Source organism: Festucalex cinctus, chromosome 1 (assembly GCF_051991245.1).
Source record: "Festucalex cinctus isolate MCC-2025b chromosome 1, RoL_Fcin_1.0, whole genome shotgun sequence".
NCBI lineage: Eukaryota > Metazoa > Chordata > Actinopteri > Syngnathiformes > Syngnathidae > Festucalex > Festucalex cinctus.
This window is the reverse complement of record NC_135411.1, coordinates 29,108,712-29,133,129: the sequence shown is the minus strand read 5'-3', so window position 1 is coordinate 29,133,129 and position 24,418 is coordinate 29,108,712. Positions and strand designations below refer to the sequence as shown.

General features: G+C 40.6%; 1 protein-coding gene and 1 long non-coding RNA gene across 3 annotated transcripts in view; one reads left to right on the top strand and one right to left on the bottom strand.

The window, feature by feature from the left end:
• The window catches only part of LOC144022852 (uncharacterized), a 183,496-nt gene that overhangs the window by 9,149 nt on the left and 149,929 nt on the right, over positions 1-24,418 (top strand). The gene's annotated exons all lie outside the window — the stretch shown is intronic.
• On the bottom strand, positions 436-11,899 carry notum1a (notum, palmitoleoyl-protein carboxylesterase a). Its single transcript, XM_077527915.1, has 11 exons — positions 11,443-11,899; positions 8,633-8,685; positions 8,434-8,529; positions 7,070-7,130; positions 6,936-6,994; positions 5,544-5,646; positions 5,276-5,467; positions 1,529-1,626; positions 1,280-1,427; positions 1,152-1,199; positions 436-1,080 (listed from the first exon to the last, which is right to left on the bottom strand). The coding sequence occupies exons 1-11, from the start codon at positions 11,799-11,801 to the stop codon at positions 777-779; spliced, it is 1,521 nt and encodes a 506-aa protein (XP_077384041.1). The 5' UTR covers positions 11,802-11,899; the 3' UTR covers positions 436-776.

Sequence of the window (24,418 nt, the reverse complement as noted above, 5' to 3'; positions counted from 1 at the left end):
TAAATGGCACTGTGGTGGAAGCTGATGTCAAACAAAGCATCATTGCTTTGAGTATCCCAGCACTTGTGACCAGTAGTTAGTTAAGGAGGAATAATGGGACAAGTATACCATATTTCGTCAACTCTTGACCAGTAATTGACGCCTCGACTCAATTTGCTGCATGCTGCGTCATCCATTTCAGACGCTGGTGTAAATCCTCAGTTCATAGACACTTTGCACTCAATTAACGCGGTTGCTAACCAAAACAGCAGCTCTGAAGAACAGTGGAATTTAAGTATGGATTTTTAGCCCATATGGTAAAAAAAAAAAAAAAAAAAAAAAAAAAAAGTTCTGAGTTCATTACATTCCGACGTGGGTAGCAGGGTAGCTTACTCTAGCGTACTCTACTTCTTGCTTGGTTAGTTGGTCTTTGCAGAATTTCTTCATAATAGTAATTTTGTTTTAAACTTATTCCAAAAATGCATTTACATAAATAAATGCATAATAGGCTGCTTCCCCATCTGTGTTTGGGTAAATACCCCCTGCTTTGGGGATGTGAAAATATGGTAATCTGTTATCTGCTGTTTTTTTGTTTGTTTTTTGTTTGTTTGTTTGTTTGTTTTGTTTTTGCTTTTGAGGTACAACAGTAAAAATGATGTCATAAGGGGGAAGACTAAGGTAGAGAGAGTGGTTGGAGGTATCATGTATGGACACTGGCCAGAGAGACCAGCCACAACCCTACTTGGGGTTTAGCTTGAAGATACTGTTAAGTGTGTTTTATTTGTTTGTGTGAGTCTCTAGCTGCCACTGCTAAGCATGCCCAATAGCTTGCTGGGGTCCATGCCCTGTTGCTGGGCCATCTTCTGCACGTCAAAGCCCATGTGCATGAGGAACTGGATGACGTTCATTTCTTGGCCCGTGAACTGGTCTCGGATGGTTGGGCAGGTAGGGTTGCAGTGCGGCCATGGGCAGCTGTCTATTAAATGCACAGGGCAGCCTTTGGGCGGGGCTTTGTTGTTCCTATTGTCATGGAGGCTGCGGTCCCAGCAATGCAGTGCCCGGGGCAAGGAAGTGCCTTTGACCTGCACGTCAGTCCAGTAGCTGGAAAATGACACAAGAGGGTGCTGTTAATTCACAAGTCAGCCCACTAAACGACACACTGTAGCACTCACTTTCTTGCGATGACTTCATGAGAGAGGCATGCTGGGGCGAACATGGCTCTAAAATGGAAGACAGTTTTAATCAGGGAACATGTGAAAATCCATTCTCCTTTCCACGGAAATACATAAGGCAAACTTACGGTACATCTTTGAGGGTATTCCTTAGCTCAATACCCAAATTTTGGATGTAACGCCACTGGCCTTCCTGAACCGGTTGTCCTGTCAACTGAATGTTGTCCACTGTCAACTGGGCCTCGTCGAACAGCCACTGGACCACAAAGACTGGGCCTAGAATTGGGCATAATAGGACCAAATTTAAATTACATTGATCATGTACTGTGTGCTTTTGGGGGTAACTGAATGTGGTTTATGTGGTGCTTGAAACGAACTTTTTATAGATGGAAAGACTCTGTAGCCAAAAAAACAATTCCATTCCTCTCCTTCATGGGCTTGTTTGCATTTCTCTGGTACCACTCCTCCCCAGTACCTGGTGATAAGGTCAAATACATAGATCAGTGACCAATTCACAAGAGCCAAGTGTGGTATTGTGCCACATGACCCAGCAGGTGGTGCACTTGCATAACGAAAAAAATCTGGTGACTTTATTACACCTTGAGTAGGTACCAAATTCCCATTCATGCAATATAAAAGGGTACGGATGAGCTCATAATTCTGGAGTGTCTGTCTGAATTTGACACTGTTGCTATCAGGTCTCTCAGTCCTTCATTTTTTTTTATTTTTTTTTATTTTTTTTGTGGCTAAATTGTGTAGTTGCCCTACTGTCAACGTTTTAGTCTAGTTTTAGTCAGGACAACCATTTTGCCGCTGTATATATCAGCAGATTATATTGAACCTTTTGGGATCTAAAACTATGTCACGTAAAATTTTTCCATCTTTTTGATGAAAAACAACTTCACACACAATTACAGTGGCTACTATGGCTCCATGCTATGAGCTAGTAAGCCAGCATTATTTATCAATTGCAGTAACAATATTGTTGGAACGTTATAGCCGTTGGATTAATGTTATAACTATAATTTACCTTGAATGCACCTCCTGTCTGTCCCATGTGTTTGTGCTGTGCGTCACGTGACCGTGTCACGGATGTTTCGTCTTGTTCCATAGATTTTAGTCTTGTTTTTATTAAGTGAAGAACATTTTCGTTTTGTCTTCATTAGTCGATGAAAATGCATGCTGATTTAGTCCCAGTTATTGTTTATTAATTTGGGTTTTAGTCTAGACTAGTCTAGTTTTAGTCTGTTTTTGTTGACGAAATTAACTCTACTTGGGGTGTTTTATGATTATCTGCCTCCTATAACCTGTCATGTGACTAGAAAACATTTTTGTGTCTGTAGTTTTGTTCATTGCTATTGTCTTTATGCACCCCATCTCCTCAGAAGCATTTGCAATCTCACCAGAGATTGTTAAACTAGTGCCTAGTTAAGTTACTAGAGCTGGGCGAAAACGTTATTATATTGCCTTGTCAGTGATAGATGCCCACCTTTTGGCGAGTGCTTTATGATGTGAAGAGAAAATACAGTACACCCACTGAAGCAGGTTTACAGCCGTTGTTCTAAGTCAGTACAGACGGTCCTTCTCAGTATGTGTATTATTGCAAGGCTTCCCGTCAAAAAGTACTTGACGAAAATGAGGAAGCACTTGCTGAAAGGTGGGCATCCTTCAGTGACGGGCCGATGTTGTAGAAGTAGGTATGCGGGACTACATGTCCCATAATGCTTTGTGCTGTTCGCTGTTATGGAGTCTTCCGGGTAACGACTAAAGTGTGTTAACAAGAGCTCACGGTGTCTCGTGTCGTTATTATACAGATGTAACAACAGTTTTGCCCAGCTCTTCTAGTTACAGTCATGCTCTGTTCACAATAGGTGGTGAATGGATGAGCATAAAAACATGTGTGCTTCAAATGGCACAAAATAACTAAATATATTGTATGTTTATTAAAAAAACAAAAAAAACAGTGGAGAGCTAAGATAAGCATTGCTGTGTGCGACTTTGGCTCAGATAAAGCTATTAGGGTTGTTACTATACCAACATTTTGGTATCGGTATTGACACATGTACTAACATGTATTTCGATGCTTTTCGACACTTTTTCAAATAAAGAACTGATTTTTTTTCTTTGAACAATAACATATCGATCTGTAACACCACAAAGACAAGCAGTTCTAATGTACATAATTTTAAAAGGAATTAAAAAAAAAACGCCTCCCAGTGCAAAAGCGTGAGATCGAGTCCACGCTCCAGCCTTCCTGGGTGGATTTTACATGTTCTCCCCACACCTGTGTGGGTCTTCTCCGGGTTCTCCAGTTTCCTCCCACGTCCCAAAGACATGCACAACAGGTTCATTGAACACTCCAAATTGTCCCTAGGTGTGATTGTGAGTGTAAATGCGTGTTCGTCTCTGTGTACCCTGGATTAACTGGCAACCAGTTTAGGGAGTACCCCGCCTACTGCCCGAAGTTGGCAGGCTGATAGGCTCAAATCTTGTTTGGTGGTGTGCTATGAGATTTTAAAAACTTCAAATATGTGCCTTGGTCTTGGCTCAGTAAAGGTAGAGGATCGCTGCCTAACGGTAAACATTTTTCACTGCTGTATGTTTGAGATTGGATATGTTTACAATCGTTCTGCACTATGAACACTCATCCGTACGCATCCAACCTATTTGTTATCAAAATCCCGATATGCACTCTGTGTGGTTAGGAAATTGACTACTACAATCGTCCGTTTAATACTTTATATTTGACTTTAATCTAATCCCACTTGAAACATGAAGCATAAAGTTGACATTTGTGGTGATGCTAGTAATTCAGTCTCGCAGCTAATGTTGCATTCGAGGATGGTCGGAAGTCGATTTTATCCAAGTTGTTTTTTCCCAGTTCCGACCTGAAAGCATTCGAAGCGAAAGTAAACAACCAAAATGGTAGATAGTGATAAATTGTTTTATATTTTGGTCCTCAAAATTCATTCTGACCTACAGCAATTTTGCTTCATTTATCGTTTTTTTTAATTCTTTTTTTTAATCTTATTTCATAAGCATTTCAATACAGTTCAGTAGTTCACCGTATAAATTTCATGCAGGGAGATGGCAACATACTCTCACGTACGTTGTGTTACATGAAGTTATGTTGAATATTTATGAATGAAGAAAGCTATCTCGTTTTACACTCGATTAAATTGTGTTTTACCATTCACGGTCTGTGTTTCCAAAGGGGTCGCCATTGTAGAGTGACGTCATATTGTAGTCCGTCGGTGCAGTCGGGGTCCTTTTTTTTTCCCCTCGACTTCGCAAGTGGGATTTCCGAATTCAAGGGGGCGATCCGTACACACTTCCTGGTTTGAAGTCGGAAAAGTCCGACTTCCGACCATCCTCACATGCAGCATAATTTATTATACACGGCAGTGACGTGATGTCATCTTTCGTAGATGTCATTAAATAAAATGTGGAGATGGAAAAATGTCGCCTTATTTCCCCAATATCTCTACCTTCTCCCGCATCACTCCTCTGTCAATATGAGATGATAAAAAAAATGAGCAATTAATTCCATAAACACTGCCACCTGATGTCGTCTTTTGTGCGTGTCACTCGTCGTCGTGCTTTGTGTGCTTGCGTGTCACGTCACGGATACTTTGCGTTAACATTGTCACTTTTGTTTTTGTAAAGTGAACAAAGACAATCCGCTCTCTTTCTCTCTTTTCTCTTTTCTCTTTTCTCTCTCTCTCTCTCTCTCTCTCTCTCTCTCTGTCTCTCTCTCTCTCTTTCTCTCTCTCTGTCTCTCTCTCTCTTTCTCTCTCTCTCTTTCTCTCTGTCTCTGCCCTCTCCAAACTTTTTTCTTGCCCCGCATCCACACTGCTCGCTTATGTGCTGTTTCCTCTGGCTTGCTCCTTGTCAAATCAACTGTTGTTATGCTGCGGTACCGTAACGTGGGGAGCTGCAGCGGCGCTGCAAGTTATTCAAATGCAGTATGGTATAGTTTTAAATGCCTCAGTACCCCATTACCAAAATGGAACCGATATACCGTGCAGCCCTAGTTGCTATAAGAGCAAAACACGCTCTTTGCTCATATAAAACAAATAGAATAGCCATGTAAAGCCTCTGGATTATGGCTGCTTAATGCTTACTTGATGCCTCTCTTGATGGTCTCAGTGGGGGCACAGCTGACCGCATCCAAGCAGTCTGTAAAGTCATACTGCTTGTTGTCCAGGAACCAGCCAGAGTCCGCCAGGCCGCGCACTTGTATCCCAGTGTGTCCCAGACCCTCCAGCAGCTCCGACACACGGTCCACATTCAGCAGCACCCCCGTCCCACCGGCACTGCATGCAGATGCGACATGTTCACATTGCTAATCACAGCACTAGAATGTTCACGTGGTTGCACTTGTGTGCATACCTGCTCCCGGCTAGCAGCAGAACCTTGGCGTTGTCCAGACCCTTTTTAAGCAATGCTTTAACGACCTCTTGAATTATCAGTGAGCCCATAAAAGCGTAGCCACCTGCTCACCACAAAGAAAGAACATGAGGAATTCTGAGTTTGTTTCAAGCAGTGTTTCCCAACCAGGGTAGGTTATTCGATCAAATTGAAGGGAGTAAGTATAAACATTTTATTTCCACGATGGCAAGTAAATATTTCACAAGTCAATAATTGAGACAAGTGGTTTAGTTCTTGATAATTAAGGCTTGGAAGCCTGTTTAAAGGGGACTTACTCAAACGAGCTCCTTTGTTTTGTGTGTGTGGAAAAGATTACAAGAGTTTTATGTAACAAAATTTAATTTGAGTTAAAGCTAGGGTCCGAAGAAAGATTTCCGTTGCAGTTTGTGAACACAAGATTGACGCTCCTCCCATCGGGCTCAACGGTTCACGCCCCCTGCCTATGACAGCAACCCAGTCCAGCAACAGTGCCACACACTAAAGTGTGAGAGCCCTGATGACACTGTAGCAAAACATATAAAGTCACACATCCAAACTATACTGGCTGACATGACACGCAGCCACTGCGGCTGCTCTTGCTACACAAAGGCAGATACATGACTGATCAGAGACTGTGCGCACTGCCCCACTGGTTCTCTGTACCGTCACTGATAGTAGCTAAAACGCCGGAGAAGCATTCGTCCCTCAATCTAGATTGCAACCTAGCATGTCGCTAAATTAGCAGGCTAACAGTCTGTTTGGCATTTATCCGTCCAACATCAAGCAGGCCAACTCCACATCGCTCTTAAGCGCAAGCCTCTCTTTCCAGACTCGGAAGCAGGTAAAACCAAAGCCGATATCACTCTGGTTTTCGAGCGTACGCTACATGTTTCGTAGTGGAATAGTTTCTCTTTTTGGCACTGTCAGCAATTGTTTTTGAACAATCGCTCCAGTCTTTGCTGAAATGCCACCCTACCAGCCCACAGTGACACGCCCTCCGCTTTGTCATTGGCTGGAGGGAAAACATTGACTCTCCACCCAGAACAGGCCACAACAAAGCAAAAGTCCAAAATAAATACAGGTGGGGGAGAGTGCTGATCGAGGACAAAATCACCACTACAGATGAACAGAAGTTCAGCGGCATTGATTGAGACGGATTTCATTTGTATACATCCAGCATTTATTTTTGCCTTTGGCCCCTACCTTTAAAAATAAGAATATATGAAATTAAATGTCAAAATTAAGGAGACAAACTAAAATGGTGCAGTTGTTACATTTCACTGTTGGAGAATCATCAACACATATCGGGGTACTCATGGTACACAAGACCAAAAACGTTGGGAACAAATGACAGCGCATTCAGCAACTACTTACTGTGATCTGTTTTGGCGGTGACACCACTCCACACATCGCTGGAGCAGTATGGGATGTACCTGTACAAATAATATTGAAGTCTGTAATTTAAAATATACATATATTTTTTTAAACGTAAACACGAGTCAACCTACACCATGTTGGCATTCCACCAGTGAGGGTTTTCCTCCGGCAGTGGAGACAGGATCCCAGTGCCTGCGCAGACAGATCACCATGTATCATTAGCCATTCCGGCACTCCCAGACACATCCTCTTCCTCATCATCATCATTACCACATGAATTATAGTTATTACACTACAATGAAAGACGAAGGCGTCCACGCTCATGGAGCAGCGGGCGCCAGGTTGACTTGTGCCACAGACGCAAACGATTTGCTCACAGTCTTGACAGCAGAGCAAGGCCAGTATTTGCATTGTTAGTGAGCAGGTTTGTGCAAAATGTATTTGAATTGACCTGGAAGTTGATATGGCAAAAGAACATAATGCAAAAAAACTAAACTATAGTCAAAGCCTACACTGAACTCTACCAGAGGTTAACCAAGATTTTATGCCATTCAATGTTTCCATTAGTGAGTCCCACAACTGAATTCAGTGACATGATCAACTGAATCATCCGAGTTTATTTCCAGTGGGTCTGCCAACTCCAATACACGAACTGAATCAATTGCGGTGTTTCACCTGGACTGTCAGGTTGACAATTTGAGCCAGCAAACCAAAAAAACAAACTTGTCTAAGTCTGCGGCGTTTCAGACAAGTCTGCTGTCTTTTTAAGTACTTGAGGGGAGTTATAGAAGCTGGTTTAACAGAGACCTCAGACTCATGACTGCTGATTCATTGTGAAGATTTGAATCGTAACCTGGGTGATTAAGGTTATGACCAGCCCTTGCAACCTTTGAGATGAGGTGTTGTTCTTCTGTAATTATTGCCATCCCTTGTTAAAATGTGTTGATAGCCTTTAAATAAATTCATTTTTTTTAATTTGAAGAATTAGCATACTCTCATATTGAAAATTGTAGAATCAAGCTCCAATGGCCATCTCAGTCCACAGACCTTAACCCCGTTAAAAAAAGAAAAAGAAAAAAAATGTAGAGTAAGCTAAAGAGGAGAGTACAGAAAAGACTCGGGTCGCTGGATGATTGAAAGAGATTTTGCAAAGAGGAATAGTTGAAGCTCCCTCTTTCTGTATTCTCCCATCTTTTAAAACATGATAGGTTAGGCGCTGTTTTGTTGGCAAATTGGCGTTTTACAAAGTACTGATATCAGGGGTGCTAATAATTGTGGCACACATTATTTAATGTAAAATAATTATTTCTTAATGTGGTATTTTCCCACCTGAATAAATGCATTTCAATAAAAGGGTTGATTTTCATCTTTGTTTTAAAATTTTTGGTCCTATATTATTTATAGAAAAAAAAACAACAACAACGGAATTTATTAGAAGATAAAGACCACATAACGAGGGGTGCCAATGATTACGGCGAGATTAGGTGAGGCCAACCTGTTTTAGTTTGAGGCCACTTGGACGAGCTCATCAGCCTCCTCATGGTCTCATATCGGCTGTCACAGTTCTCTTTGTTGAAGCAGTACCAGCCGCCTGCACAGGGGGTCCACAAAAAGTCAATATATGGTTATTCAAAAACCATTTTTAGATGAGCGGTATAGAAAGTGGATGGACCGATATGCATGGTTATATTTACCCTCCAGGAATATCAACCAGCGTCTGCTTCCTCTGGATTCTTTCAGGTAATACCTGAGGGACATTCAAGAATACAACATTGTGTCATATATAATCCCCAGTTACATGATATGTTTTAGTTTTCAGTCGGCATGACAATCTATTTTAAACAAACACATTCCAGTGTTGATATGGCGCACTTTCCAAATCTTTGGGTGAGATAATCAACTGCCGTAATACCATCACCATTTTACTTGTCAGTTAGTCAGACTTTTATCTTGAATGTTAGCATCCTGCTGCTTTGTTGATTCCTATCTTCTGGAGATTAAAAAAAAAGAAAACGGAGACACTAAGTTGCAGCAATGGCAAAAGTTTTAACTGAATATCACTGATGCCACTTATCTCAATCTCCCCTATGCCGCTTTCACGGTGAATAGCATTACAAGAAGTGGGAAGTTCCTTTGAGATCATCATTCTCCGGCAGTGATCTCACAACAACACCAATGACTTAATCGATTGGCATTTTAGATTGTGTTAATCGTACAATCGCTGACTCGATATGTATGTAGATCGACGCAGTCACATGCAAGAAATTCCAGGGCAAAGCGGACTTTCTGAAGCGAATAATAACGGGTGTGTCAATAAGGCACGCAACTACCCATGACTAAACTCTAGCAACAGCCAAACACGTTTCAGTGACTGCATAGAAATCCATTTGCTCAGATGCTGAGTCATACTTTGGCCGTAGTTAACTCATTCACTGCCAGTCATTATAGAAAATTTTTACATTTCCAATACTCACGTGATATTCCATTCAATAATTATATATAAACCGAATCTACCAAATAACAGAATAGACTCCCTACTTTTTGTCCCGTCCCGTTCTTTTATAATTGACAGCAGAAAAATGTAGGTTTGCCAAAATACAGCCATTTCTCCCATGGACTCTGAAACTGTGTTTATTTCCTATAAAATGGGGCAATGATGTCATCTACCGGTGGTTGGGCATCAGTAAAGTTGTTTCCAAGTTTGATATTTACAGTGGAGCATGCTCAGATTCGCCCCCATTTAGCACCGCTCTAAAAAATACAATTGACAAGTATACTTGTCAAAGGCAGTGAATGAGTTAATGACTTTATACTATCATAGTAAGCCACAGTCAATCATGTAAACTTCAAAGCTCTTTATACTACCAAATAAATGCATGATCAAACGCATTAAGATGAATCCTACATTCTCACAATACTAAATGATTTTATTTGTCAGCAAATGTGAGCTGTTGGATTTAGCATCTTAACTGACAACCAACACAGTGCGGAACACCAAAAAGGCCATCTGCCAACTGCACTGTGACTCCTGCTGTCTCTAAAGAGCTTAGCGCTTCACCGCACTCCTCTTAAAGGAGGAATTATGCAGAATTATTACTGTTAAAGCCATGAATAGACAAGGCATCATTACCAGCTTTTCAGTCACGTCTGCACATCGCTATTGTAATCTAAGAATAATAATAATAGCAATAATAATAATGGCAGCCATGCAAATCTAATGGTCAGCATCCAATAAAGGCATAGCTCTCCAAAAAGCAAAAAATACATGACATGCACAGTATCTGTATATTTATAGTCTGTATATTTTTTCTCAGACAAAAGGGAAATACAATTTCTTTGATTATGATTATGGTGGGTATGAGACCATTTGATCTGTCCCGCCAAGCCATTCTAACAATAAATAAATGTATAACCCAAATAGCATATGACCCACAAATGCTCAGACTGTATAATAATTTTTCAAGATTTTTTTTATGCCTCCTGACAGTGTCTTATAAATATGTTAGAAAGCAACGTTACAACATGCATTACAACACAACATTATAAAAAGCAATACTTTTACTTCAAGAGGACTTGTGTGTGCCGTGATCATGTATTTAGTTCCATGACTTAATTTGTGTTCACCACTGAAATCGTGCTGGATTTCCGCATGGTTTATGGATTTCTCTGTTAAAGCCACATAAGCGTCAAGTAGTGATTTCAAGGATCACAATCCCCCCCCCCCCCCAAAAAAAGGACAGTGTGTCCTGTTGTTCTTCATCTTAAAACCATAACATCAGCATACAAAATGCAACAGATCACAAATTTGAATAAAACACCCTTATCTTTGGATATGATCAGAACAAAAAGAAACAACCTTAATAGGGCATTTCACTTTGATGACTGGTGACCACAAATGCATTGTATTCTTTCCCATGTTGCACTCCATTTAAGAATATAATGAACTTTTTAAGAAGGACTCAATGTCTACACGAATGCTATGACCAAATCAAAATAGCCCATTTTGGGCCCCGGATACACAGGTTGGGAATGGGAAACACTTTTCTCTTGTACAATGACCATAAACCCAATAGACGTTACAAAGTTTACAGCAAACATAAATCTCCTTTGCCAGTTGCTTGCAACATTTTACAGTACAACCTAAAAAGTTGCACTGGACATATTTTGAGGCCCTTTTCAGAGGATGGGAAACCCTCTGCTTAAGGTCATCTTTAAAATCAATGAGATTTATTTGACAGTACAGGCCATTAAAGTGGAACCAGACCCATTTTGTGCCCTGCTTCACAGTTTGGGGAAACATGTTATGAGCTTCATGATAAGCAAGAAAGAAGACATTACATAATTTATAAGAAATGGCGTGGACTAAAAATGCATTATAGCTTTATCTGTGCCACAATCCCCTTCTAAAGATCATAAAAGTCATAAACTTGCAGGTAATGTTGGCAATGATAACATATATTTGACACCCTTTTTACAAAGCTACAATTAGTCATTTTTCACGTACCCGGCTGGACTCCCGTCGTTGCAAGTGACCGACGCGTTCTCCAGAAAGTGGAGCCTCATGTCATGGTCGAGCTTCTGCGCCGAGCACGGGTACAGCGACTGCGCCAGGTTCTTCACTTGCGTCATGAAGTTATCCATGTTCTCCTCCACGGCGGTGAAATCCAGTGGGAAGCTCTCGGTGGCGTCACCCCGGTTGCCGCTCGCCGCCCGGTATGTGGGCGGCGGCGGCGCGCGTCGCGGTTGCGGGTTGCGGCCACCGCGGAACCTCCGTGCGCACAGCCCGGCTCCGGACTGCATCAATACCAGGAGGAGTGGCACCAACAGCGGCAGTAACGATGCGGCGGCCCTGACTGCTGTCATCTTTCTCCCTGATAGTTAACGTCAGCGTCCCTTTTTTATTTACTGTAATTGCAACTTCACAATTTCACTTTAAAGTCCTGTTCGATCACCCGTGGAATTTTCGCAGACGTTCCACTCGACACTGGTGCCATGCTCTTGTATTTTATTCAAACTTTCCCCCCTTGGGTGCGCGTCCAGCCAATCGGCAACGGCGGGGCAGGACTCAGAGCACGTTCAAGCGTGGCAGAACAACACCCACCCACCTCCACCACCCACTTTTTATATATTTAAAACAGCACACGCGCGCGCGCGGACACAAACACGCACACACTTCTTTTGATCTACGATGTTCTATTTTGATGTGGTGGCTTTTATTGGCCTTGAAATGCCCATTTTCCCATTGCAACACCAATTTATTATGAAGTGACAATGCACATCTTGTTTGTCAGATGCACAGTCACATCATAATAAAGTAAGATTAATTTAGTCATTTAAGGGGGGAAATCCATCTCATGGTAATGACTTGGATTTCTTTTTTTATCCAGACAGAAGTGGCCTAATTCCCACTGCACTACCAATGTATAAAGCAGTGGTGTCCAAACTACGGCCCGGGGGCCATTTGCGGCCCGGCGTCCATTTTTTAGTGGCCCGCGACATATGCTAAAAATGGCATTTGACTCAGTTCAAATAAAATAAAAACAAAAATGTTTGGAGATGGTCAATGTAAGAAGCAATGGTGTCGAAAAACACAGGTGCTATTAAAGTTTATTTTAGTTAACTAAAACTAACGAAAAAACTAAAATTCAAAACTACAATTTCGTTAACGAAATAAAATAAAAACAAAGATGCTTTTTAAAAAAAAGAAAACTAACTGAAACTACATTTTATGTTTACTAAACTAAAATAAAACTAACTATAAGTATAGCAAATGTCCTTCGTTTTAGTTTTTAGTAATTAAATGAATGCATGAGCCTTTGGGGATGATTTTAAATGTGATTTTTAGTGGATTTATTTATTTATTTTTTATTTTTTTAATATAAACCGGAATAATGACGTTGCGGCCATGGTGTTTTTCAAATATTGCGCACAAGTAATACACATTTTTAAAAAAATAAAATAAAATAAAAACTAAAACTAATGCTGAAAATAACTAAACTAAAACTAAGCATTTATTAAATACCTAAAACTAATAATAATAAAAACTAACAGAGCCACCATGAAAACTAATTAAAACTAACTAAAATTAAAAAAAAAACTCAAACCAAAATAAAAACTAAAATGAAAAATTCCAAAGCTATAATAACCCTATTGCCATCTTACAAATAAATTATTTTATATACTGTAGTATTTTTCTAAATATGCAAAAGCACAAATAAATTATTTGTACAATTTTTAGGACTAAACACAATTTCTTTTCATAACATTATGTGGCCCTTGCATCCTTCTGATTTTCTGTATGTGGCCCTCAAATGAAAAGTATAAAGTGACTACATTATACATTTTGTTCGTTGGATGCACATTCACTAAGATAGATTAGTTTTGTCATTTATGAAGTGGAAAAGCTATGTTGAGGACTTGTTTTTTATGCTTTTATTAAAAAAATAAAAAAATCATTCAAAACGCCCGATTGTCAATGCAACATCAATTTGTAAAGTGTCCAAAGTCCACATCTTGTAGGTCATCCACATACATACCACATAAGACTAATGTAGTCATAGGTTTAAAAAAAATGAATTAATACTTGTGATGGCCACCGACCAGTCGAGGTTACCATTGTAATGCCTTTGAAGGAATCCAGACAGAAATGCTGATTGCAAAGTCAATTTATTAAGTGGAAATACTCCTCTTGTTCGCCTCTTTGCAAATACTTCCATCCATCCATTTTCTTGACCGCTTATTCCTCACAAGGGTCGCGGGGGCTGCTGGCGCCTATCTCAGCTGGCTCTGGGCAGTAGGCGGGGGACACCCTGGACTGGTTGCCAACCAATCGCAGGGCACACAGAGACGAACAACCATCCACACTCACACGCACACCTAGGGACAATTCGGAGCGCCCAATTAACCTGCCATGCATGTCTTTGGAATGTGGGAGGAGACCGGAGTACCCGGAGAAGACCCACGCGGGCACGGGGAGAACATGCAAACTCCACCCAGGAAGGTCCGAGCCTGGACTCGAACCGGAGACCTCAGAACTGGGAAGCGGACGTGCTAACCACTCGACTACCGTGCCGCCTCTTTGCAAATACTTGTCACCTAAAAAGTTTTCTTTGTTAATTTAAGAGTGAAAAAAAACTCATGGTATAGTAGTGACTTGGATACTTGTTTTTCTTTTCTTTCTTTCTTTCTTTCTTCTTCTTCTTCTTTTTTTTTTAATCCAGACAGGGCCTCCAAAGATCAAAGCAGCCATCACTCTTTCTTCCCCCCTCCCTCCATCAGTCTCTCCCGCTCTGTCTCGCTCCATACTTTCCTGGGCGACTGTATATTCAAAGCTGAGCATCCTGGAAAAAGCAGGAAAACAGGAATAGGTCACTGAGCACCCACCATTTTCATTGATATGCAAATGTATGCAATTAAATAAGCACTTTTAATAGCAAAATAAATAAAACACCTAAAATGTGATAGGGCATATCAGCATATATTTTCCCCATCAGAAATAATGAAAATAGAAGTTCCTGTGTTTGTTTGGGTGTAAATATAGGTTGACCAAAAATGGTGAAAGGCTAATGCACCACACACGTATTAAAATTATTAAGCGTAAAAAGTAAGGTTTTACTAGTGAGAATTTTTGATAAATAAGTGATGCAAGAGTCTTGCGTAACTTTTGGTCTACATTGTTGTTAATGTCCTTCTTTTGGGACAAATGTTCTTAAAAAGCTAAGGAAAACGCAAGGTGTGATATTGATGTTTCATGTCATGAATGACAGTGGTTCGACGCCAGGATGTTCGTGTTTTAAATAAGTATTTTTCATACAAAGTTTGGTTCTAACTCCGACATCAATCGTATGCTTTCCTTACAAAAGAAACACATTTTTGATTTTGTCTTAGATAGCACGGTGGAACGTGCATAGCATGTCTGTCTCAGAGTCAAAAGCTTCTGGGTTCAGAATTGCTCCATGGCCTTGCAGGATTTTGTTCGAATACTCCAGCTTCCTCCCACTTTCCATGAACATGCATGTTCGGTTCATTGAAGACTCTATTTGTATAATGTGAGTGTAAATGGTCATCTGTATTTATGTGACTTTCTGGCAACCATTCTAGAGTGTAGTTCATCTCTTGCCCAAAGTCAGCTGGGACAGGAAAGCAAAAGAGAACGCGTCTGAGAAATCTAATGCATTATTATTATCATTATTATTATTATTATTATTATTAAAAATGGCTGGATGAATCCCTACTGCCATGTGTAGCCGAAAAATGAAACTGCACAAGCCCTCACGTACACATTGCGCACATGCCGTCACATATACAGACAGAGGGCGGGAAATTCAAACCCAAATTTAGTCTGAAAATTATTGGCTAAAGGCTTGTAGGTGTATCCATTGTGAACAGCTAAGGTGTTCATCTGCTAAAGAGAAGACGTTTGAGTTATACTTACTTGACTTATAAACGGTCAAATAAAAAGACTACTGTAAATATATTTTTAGGCAAATTCCTCCATAGGTCAGCTTTTAAATCCCATGAAATTCCAAGAAATTCATAACACAAATTAAAGTGTATTGAACCAATCTTTACTTTATAAGCCTATTTACAACATTAATTTCATACAAATATTGTTGGGACTTTAGGTACACTAATATACGACGGCGTATTAGGGCCACGTATAAATATATTTTTTTTAGAGGGCGGTGGCAATATTCCGAGAAAAAAAACCTCGCAATTTTGTCACTTTAGAAAATCGCAAATTAACCACCAACAAATCCTCAAATGATTAGCCTATAGCTACGCTATTTGTATTTCTCGTAAGTTTCTGAGTTTTTTTTTTCTCGCAAAACTGCCACTTTATAAACTCACAAATCTGCCATTTTATAAACTCGTAAATTTGCCATTTTAGAAAGTCGCAAATTTGTGACTTTCTGAAGTGGGGTTGGCGGAGCCCAAAAACGTACCGGCCGTCCAAAATTTCCTGTGAGCATCCCGCCCCTATAACTACAAAAAAAATTCTCTCATTTCATTACATTGAAATAAAGATATATTGCAAAACTTTCCTACATGAAGGAATTTTGTACTTAATGTTAGTCTCTATACTTCCGAATAGAAGAAAAATGTATATTAAAAGTCTCATTCCCACTGATGTAAGATTAGAGTGAATTTCTCCTACTTGTAATGAATTCAATTCCACTTCCTGTCATTCAAATTCAATTCAACATCCTGCAGTGGCAGAATCAATTAAAATTCATCCATTGAATTTAATTGAAGTCTGAAATTCTGAATTTTGCACAGCCCTGGCATGAGTGGCAGATGCTTAGGGAGGAACTGATTGAAACATATTGAGGCCATTCCAGTTACCTGAAGAGAGAGTTGTATCAGGAAATATCTTTGTCAACAGAAAGCCAGTTAAAATGATGATACATGATTTAGTTTGCCAAGGCTGTATGTCACGCTATAGTGTTGTCACATAAATAATCAGAAAACAAGGCGTAATATTGTAGCTGGGATTTATTTGAAAGTCCCTTTCAGGCAGAACTTGTCAAAGTGGGACATTGCTGTGTCTGAAGTGCAAGTTCACACAGCTGTATTGACCAGCCCCATTAAGATAATTAGATGCATAGTGACATGGACAATTGCTTTCAACACAAAGGCGTGTCGACATTGACTACGTTTACATACAGGCAATAACTCTTTTAAAATCCGAACATTGCCAAAATTCGGGTTTTGCAAGGCCATGTAAACACACGCAATAACCAGAATATGCTCTTCTTTGGGTTTTTAAAAACCAGAATAAGACCCCCTGGGTTACCCCTTTCAAAACCCAAATTCTTGTGCATATAAACACATTCGGAAGACCTCGATTGAACGACACATTGTTTTTCGCTGTGCGCATGCTTTCTGTTTTCTTCTTCGTTGTCTTTTCTTTAGGGCTGTAAAAGTTAAAGCCTTAATAGATTAATTAATCACAGAAAAATGTCACATTAATCACATATTAACGCGTATTAATCGCACTATTTTTCTTCGACCACACTTGAGCCTTGAACGTAACTGCGGATGGTTACATTGAAGGCTGTGCAGGTAAATGATTAGGTCAATGCACGGCATTTCCTACGCCTGTTGTTCTAAGATGAGCGGGGTGACTCCAGTTGGTGTGCTCGGTGGTAAATTTCGCTTTAAAAAGCACCCAGATGGGACTTCAGATAAAACAAAAGTAATTTGCATTTAATTAATTAATTGATAATTGCTGAATTGCACCCAATTGATATGATGATGTTACGTTTTGAGCAATACACGCAATGCAATTGCGTACATGCATTTAATCAATGTTTGCAAATGACATTCAGATAATAAAATGCGTTAATGTCAAAATATTACGGTATTTTGTATTTATTTTATATTAGGCGAATACGCAAGTAATTTAGCTGATTAATCGTGATTAATCAAAATTAAAAAGTGTGATTAATCAGATTAGAAATTTTAATCGTTTGACAGCACTACTTTTCTTCTTCTTCACTTATTTTAATTGGCAAAGAATCTTGGTCTTTGTAGTAACGACTTGTATGCACAGCTCCCTCCCACTCGCTAAAGGAGCCTTGCTTGAATACATTGATTTCTCTGTGGCTTTTTTACATTATTTGACGTCTCTACGGCAAAAACGCCAGTTTGTGCCTATTATACAAGTATATACCGTATTTTCCGCACTATAAGGCACACCTAAGAGCCTTAAATTTTTTCAACAGCTGACCATGCGCCTTATAATGCCTTATATATGGATCAATATTGAGCCGCAACAGGTCTCGCTGTCAAGACACTATCGGTGACCCTGCACGATCGGTGACGCGCATGCGCAGAAGATCCCGCCATCTTGGATCGCTAGCTAATACTAACACTTTACCTCAGAGAAAATAATAAAACAGCTGTTTATTCATTTTGGGAGTGAATGGAGTTGTCAGAAAGCTGGTTTGTAATCTATTAATAAAGTTTGACTGACCTATCTGACTGTTCTGTTGACATTCCCTTTAGCGCAGCACCATCTAATGGATGCATAACGTAACCGCAGCCTCTACTGTAGCGCCTTATATATGGAAAAAGTTTTAAAATATGTCATTCATTGAAGGTGCGCCTTATAATACGGTGTGCCTTATAGTGCGGAAAATACGGTAAGCGTGCGCTTCTCGCGTTTAACCCACCAGAAATACTCAAACCCCTGTAAACTAACTCTGAAACGCTTGCAGCAAAGAACCATACTTCTGGAGCGAGATGAAACTGACTACTTTATTTAGCATGGTGAGTGACATAAATATAATGTCTTTCATTGAACATAGTAAGTTAAAAGTGGAAAAGACTTTATTTTACGTAATTACGTTCTCTGCGCATCACGGTTTGAACGGGATATTCCAATCAAGCACAATTGACGTGTAAACGATAGTAACTCGGTCCGCCACGCATGTAAACGTGTTACCTGATTGTTTCAGAAACCGTAATTCTTGACTGCATATTGACTGCATGTAAATGTAGTCATGGAGTCCGGATGTTAAACTTCACACTAAGATCGCGGCTGGGAGCATTATGTCTGATACTGTCAGAAGCCAGCAAATTCATCAGTAAACTTTAAAGAGACACAAGACTTATGAAAAACTAACTAGCTATTCTGTGAAATGGTTAATTTAAACTCTTCCCTGAAAACAATTGTCAACTGATATTGAGCGATTTTGACTTTATAATACTTTTTATAAATATTTTTGCATTAAGTAGAGTATCGGCCATTTTGGACAGTCACATGATCATCGTGACGTCTCGCGTGCGTAAAATACACATTGCATGACATGGCTGCCAGTGAAAACAAAGAGACTCACGAGGAATTATTGCATGCCACGGCGGACATCAAAGGTGGAATTATGCCTTATAGCAAAGAAGCACTTCTTCAAAAGCAGTACAGCCACGGAGGACACGCCAAACATTTGTGTCCAGCCGAAAGTGAAGATGAAACCAGCTGATAAGGAGGACACATTCAGCCGGTCGGCTCATAGCGAGTCGAAGATGGGGACTGGGGAGTGTCTGCAAGCTCAAATTACCAGTCAAGTCACCATTGACATTGTTCGCTCTTGAAATCTAAGTTGTGGACGGTCACTAACCCCGACGGTAAACATCCGGGTGACTTTTACTCTTCCAAGCCATGCTACATGTTGTGTGCTTAGCACGCTTTAGCCCACATTAGGAGATCACCTCCCCCACCCCCACACGGAATGACATGACATCGAACGTGCTGAGGATTTTACTCTGAACAGAATTGGCGCAGTATTTGGGATAGAAGATAGATTTTTCTTGTCCATTCTGTCAGCAAACTCCCATTCAAGTGAACGACAGCAGCTGTCATTTCCGCACGAAATACATTATCACGGTCACGTGATCAGGATGGGTTACATGCCACGGAAGAGACGGACTTCCGACTTCCGTGTTTTTGCAAATCAGCTTTGATTCCGATTACGGGTTGTGATGTGTGGGCCGCGTTCCAACACTCACATCTCCCCCCAACCGTGTGCTTGCGTCGATGGGCGGGAGCGCACAGGGCGTGTCAGCTCTCTGAAGTATTATTTTAAGAACACATTAAAATGGGCCCTCACACTCACTTGCTCATGGCAAATCCTGAAAATAATTATCAAATTTTGAAGCCACACTCAAACCAGATTGGTTATTGAATTCCTGCCTCGGATTTTTAGGAAATATCCATCCATTAATGGACTCCAAACCATAATGTCTGACTTTCAGTTAAATATTGTGCACTTCATTGTGTCATGATAGACATAGCTACTGTATTTGGGGTATTTTGAGTCTGTGAGGAGGTAATTAATTCCAATTTTCCAGGGACCACTGCTGTGGTAGGACGTAATGCAGCACAAATACTACTTAGGTCATTTTTTTCACATTGTAGTAAGAGAGAAAGTTGAGTCAGTCATGGTTGAGAGCTTGATTGATTGAGATCTTGAGGACTTTTATTCCACCATGTTTGGTACCAAGTTAACAGCAGCTAGAGAGAAAGCCACTGATTACGAAGTCATGGCTTAAAAAAATAGCATATTGGGTGTCTACATGGAGATGAACTGTAACCATTTGGGGAACTATCCCTCTGAGTTTTGGGAAAACTTGCCTGATCCTGGCTAAAACAAAATGCTCTCTGGTGATAACATTTGCAGTTCTTGGGAAACACTTGACCGTGTACCTTATTTGAACTCCTTGCATTTGGCCTCTTTGGCTCCCCGTCTTGTTTCCTTTTAGTCTGCCCCACCACCTCCCGTTGTCTGGTTGTGGAAACAAATGCATGTAACCATACAGGTCGGCAGGGATTAATTCTGGAATTAGGTCATTTGAAAATGACCCAGCTGTTCTGATTGCAGTCCTTTAGAAGTAAGTCCCCCCCCACCACCACCAAGGTGCCCTCTTCCATCGCATCTCCCCTCCTCTGGAGCCCCCACCCCAACGCCAGGCCTCCTGTGAAAGTCAAAGCCTCGACTCTTTCATCTCCGATCAGTTGCATGTGCCCCTTGCAGATCCACAGGTTTTACTGCTTAAGAGCGCGCTGGCAGCGGTGATCATGCGACTGTTGCCCCCCAACGAATGTTAACGTCCAACCCCCACAACAACGGTTCCGCTCGCACACCTCCATCATCCGTCTCGGCACGCCTGTTAGCGTTGATGCGCACATGCTGTTGTCATTGTGGGTCCGTCCAGCATGGTCCGTCGAGTGCGGCGAGTTGGAACTGTTAGGTCAAGTTACATCAAAGAGATCAGGAGGGATCAGCCTCTTGAAAGGGACAGGCTCTGGCTCAAATCATCAGAAACAGGTGGAGGTCCTCAATGGGAGAACAAAGCAAAGATCACCATCCATAAAGCATTTATGTTTCATGGAGGAGTTCCTTTAAACTCTTTTCAATTGAGAGCACAAACCACACAAAACAAGGATGGAACAAAGAAGGTTGGGGACTGTAGTAATCTTTCATAATGCTTAGTAAATAAAGTAATTATTCAGTCCATAATGGAAGATATCATGCAGCAAGTATGATAAATGATAAATTTAGTCTTTGAAAGGTTCATATAAAGTCAGTCAGTCATTGAAAAAACTTTTTTTCCTTAAAAGTTCACTGATGATATTGCTTTCAGTGGTTAACTACTGGTCCTCTAATGACCACTGAAAGTGCAATTAAGTCTTAAAATGCCAATGCACATGCCCTCCAGAGACCCAACAATTTGTATACAAAGAGTTAAAGGGACGGTAATGAGAACAATCAACTTTCTGGCGCTTTTAGCCATGTTAAAATGCCTGTTAAATTCCTCACCAAAAACATGACCGAAGTGGTGTTTTCCGACATTCGCTCCTCTCTGAAAAATTCTATGTCATTCCGCTCTCCAAGCACCAGCCCCTCCCAACCCGAGAAAATGAGCGGGTACTCACTTTGTGATGTCATTAGTTGCAGACCTAGCTACGCACCGCCTCTGCGGACTAAACGCACACCCACTTTCTCTGAGACCGCCATGGGATAGTGATACAAGTAGCCTTTATCAGTAAACATTCCCATCCATCCATCCATCCATCCATCCATCCATCCATCCATCAACTACCGCTTATCTGCCGCGCTGGCCCTGTCCACCCTTTGGGGTGCTGGTGGGTTTTGCACTATCTACAAGGGGTGTTAAAAAAAAAAAATCGATTCGGCGATATATCGCGATACTACATCGCGCGATCCTCGAATCGATTCAATAAAAAAAAAATCGCTGTTTTTTTTTTTTTTTTTTTTTTTTTTTTTTTTTTTTTTTTTTTTTTTTTTTTTAAAGAGCTCAGAATTGTTCATTCGGTAGTCTTACCGATTCAACGTCTTATCATCATTGCCTTTTTTTTTGTGTGTGTGTGTGTGTGTGAATCGATTTTTAAACTTCCATTTTTAATGGAAAAATATTCAACAAAACGTCTGACTTCGGGTTAGGATTCACACCTTGAGCATGGAAGAATGTTATATGAACGGAACATTAAGCCTTAATATTTTATTTTAATGCTGTTCAAACATGAAACAGATTACAACCTCTATAAGACTGAAATTTCAGATAAATAAATAATACATTTTCATATAAATCTTACACTCTACAAGCTTACTGATTAGTATTTACTAAATTTGAATGAAAAAAAATCGCAACAATCGACTTATAAATTCGTATCGGGATTAATCGGTATCGAATCGAATCGTGACCTGTGAATCGTGATAAGAATCGAATCGTCAGGTACTAGGCAATTCACACCCCTACTATCCACACATATTCACAAAGAAAGGAAGAAAAAAGAGAGAGAGAGAGCAATGATGATATGTTGAATCGGTAAGACTGCCAAATGAACAATTCTGAGCTCTCTCTCTCCAAAAAACAAAAAACAAACTACTGCTTATCTGGGGTCAGGTCGCGGGGCAGCAGCTTTAAACATTCTGTCCAAATAAATTCAAAGCAATCAACTATCCTTCATATTTGCAATGCCAAAGTGGCCGTCTTAAATTCCCAGGACGTGGCTGACACTTGTGTAAACTACAAGGAAAATTTTTGCACTGTTGTACATAACTAAATGAAAAGTGTAGCAGTGGTTAGTGTGCTTGCTTTATAAGCAGCAGGTTGCTGGTTTGCGACCCACTCATGTTCCCCCCCTTCTTCCCTCTCCTTCCCTCCTCCTCCACAATTTCTTGCAGCAAGGAGCCGTTTTGTTTCAAATGTTTATTGAAGAATTGATGGCGATTCACAGGACTGCTCGAACACAGAGCTCCAGCAGCAGCTGGCTCGCTGGGGGCGCGGCAACCACACGGGGAGGGGCGGGGTTTGACTGAAGCTGGCGTTTTACTAACCTTGCCAGCATGCTGAATTCTCGCAGTATTTGTGAGTTCACAAACTCTGGAGAATAGATCTTGTACGGCTCCTGCTAATACGTTTTCTGCCAACCTTTTTTAGGTCGGCCCAATCAGGCGTTGTTTAGGGCGGGACAAAACCAATAAGTGCCGATGGCGAGGGGGGGCAACGAACAAACCTAACAGACGAATAGACACTGCAATTAATTCTGTTCTTGCCGAATTACTCACCGTTTCCTTGTTGAATTTGAACACCGAGAGGCGCTTTGTGCATTTTTATCTGGTAAAGTTGTTTGTGCTTTCCCTTCCCTCCCTAAGACGAGACAGAAGACGACATTTTCATCGGTTGCCTTGATTGGTTAAAATAAATGTGTAAAGATGCCGCATTGCCCAATCAGTTCGAAGTATTGTACAGCAAGTCTCTCCTTTCTCGAGCGGATCTGTCGAGAGAAGTGCCAGATTGATAATGTGATGAACTCCCTTGGGTGAATCACAATTATCAATCTGGTTTGTGAGGTTGGCGTTTTACCTCCGCGTTAGAATAATAACAAGTATAACACCTAATATTTAACAAAATTACATCACCACGGTGTTTAGGTAAGATTTAATCGTTATATGCCTATAGTTAACTGTGGGAGGGCTTAAAATACTGTGATGTAATCCCTTTAAAAATAAATCCATATAAGAATGGAAAAAATCCCATACAATCCCTTTAACAATGGCAATTGAATTGGGAATTGGAATGTAAATGGAAACTGATTTTTTGTGTGTTTTTTATTTTTTTATTTTAAGTACAGAGCAACAAAATTCATGTACCGGTAATAGTCTCAACCTGTCCAAGAAACATAAAAATAAAATTAAACCAGCAGTAGACATCGACTAACAGAATACAGAATAAATGAATTTACTGCAACAAACATAAATGGAAAAATCCCTTTGCTAAGAAAAAAAATAATATCCAGTTTGCAAATGAATAGAATAACATTTTGGACCCTGACCCACAGTTTTGGAAAGCCTTATCTTACTTTTTTTATTTATTTGTTTTTTAAATACTGATCTTTAAGAAGTTGTTTATCTGTTGCTTATGCTCAAGCACTTAAAGGCCATCCGCTCTTGGGAACACTTTGAGCTTCTGTTCTATGTCACCTCGGGGCTGAACTCCGGATGCGGGTCTCCTTAATTTCACGTTGAAGCTGTTGTCAAAAGCCACCCAAAACAAACATGTACAGAGATTCCGGGGGTGTTAACGCATCGTTGAACTGCTTTCATGTGCCCTCACCACGTCCCTGACACTAGCCCAAGTGATGCTGGACGACCGTGAGCCTTGACTTAAATCAAGAGGTGCCATCTAAGATGTGCATACAAATGGGGAGTACGATAGAGTAAGTGAGGCAGGAGACATCTGTTGAGCAGGCTCTCATTTCATAAGAGGGGACCAGCTATTGGATGCAGATGATGCCCCCAGCTTGATAGGAACCATCTCTTTCAAGACCGGACAGCTTGCATTAGGAGTCTCTGCGGTCAACTGTTTGTTGTTCATGGATGCAGAATAGCTGCTGTTGCCTCCAAACAGCAGAGCTTTTCTCTGAGGGCCTCATGTGGCAAAATGGAAGGATA

Excerpts from the sequence above, each read along its gene's own strand:
- notum1a (XM_077527915.1), bottom strand. The coding sequence starts at position 11,801 with ATGACAGCAGTCAGGGCCGCCGCATCGTTACTGCCGCTGTTGGTGCCA. Across the intron at positions 7,131-8,433 it reads GTGGCCTCAAACTAAAACAG|GCACTGGGATCCTGTCTCCA; the intron begins GTTGGCCTCACC and ends CTGTCTGCGCAG. Across the intron at positions 1,200-1,279 it reads AATACCCTCAAAGATGTACC|AGCCATGTTCGCCCCAGCAT; the intron begins GTAAGTTTGCCT and ends CTTCCATTTTAG.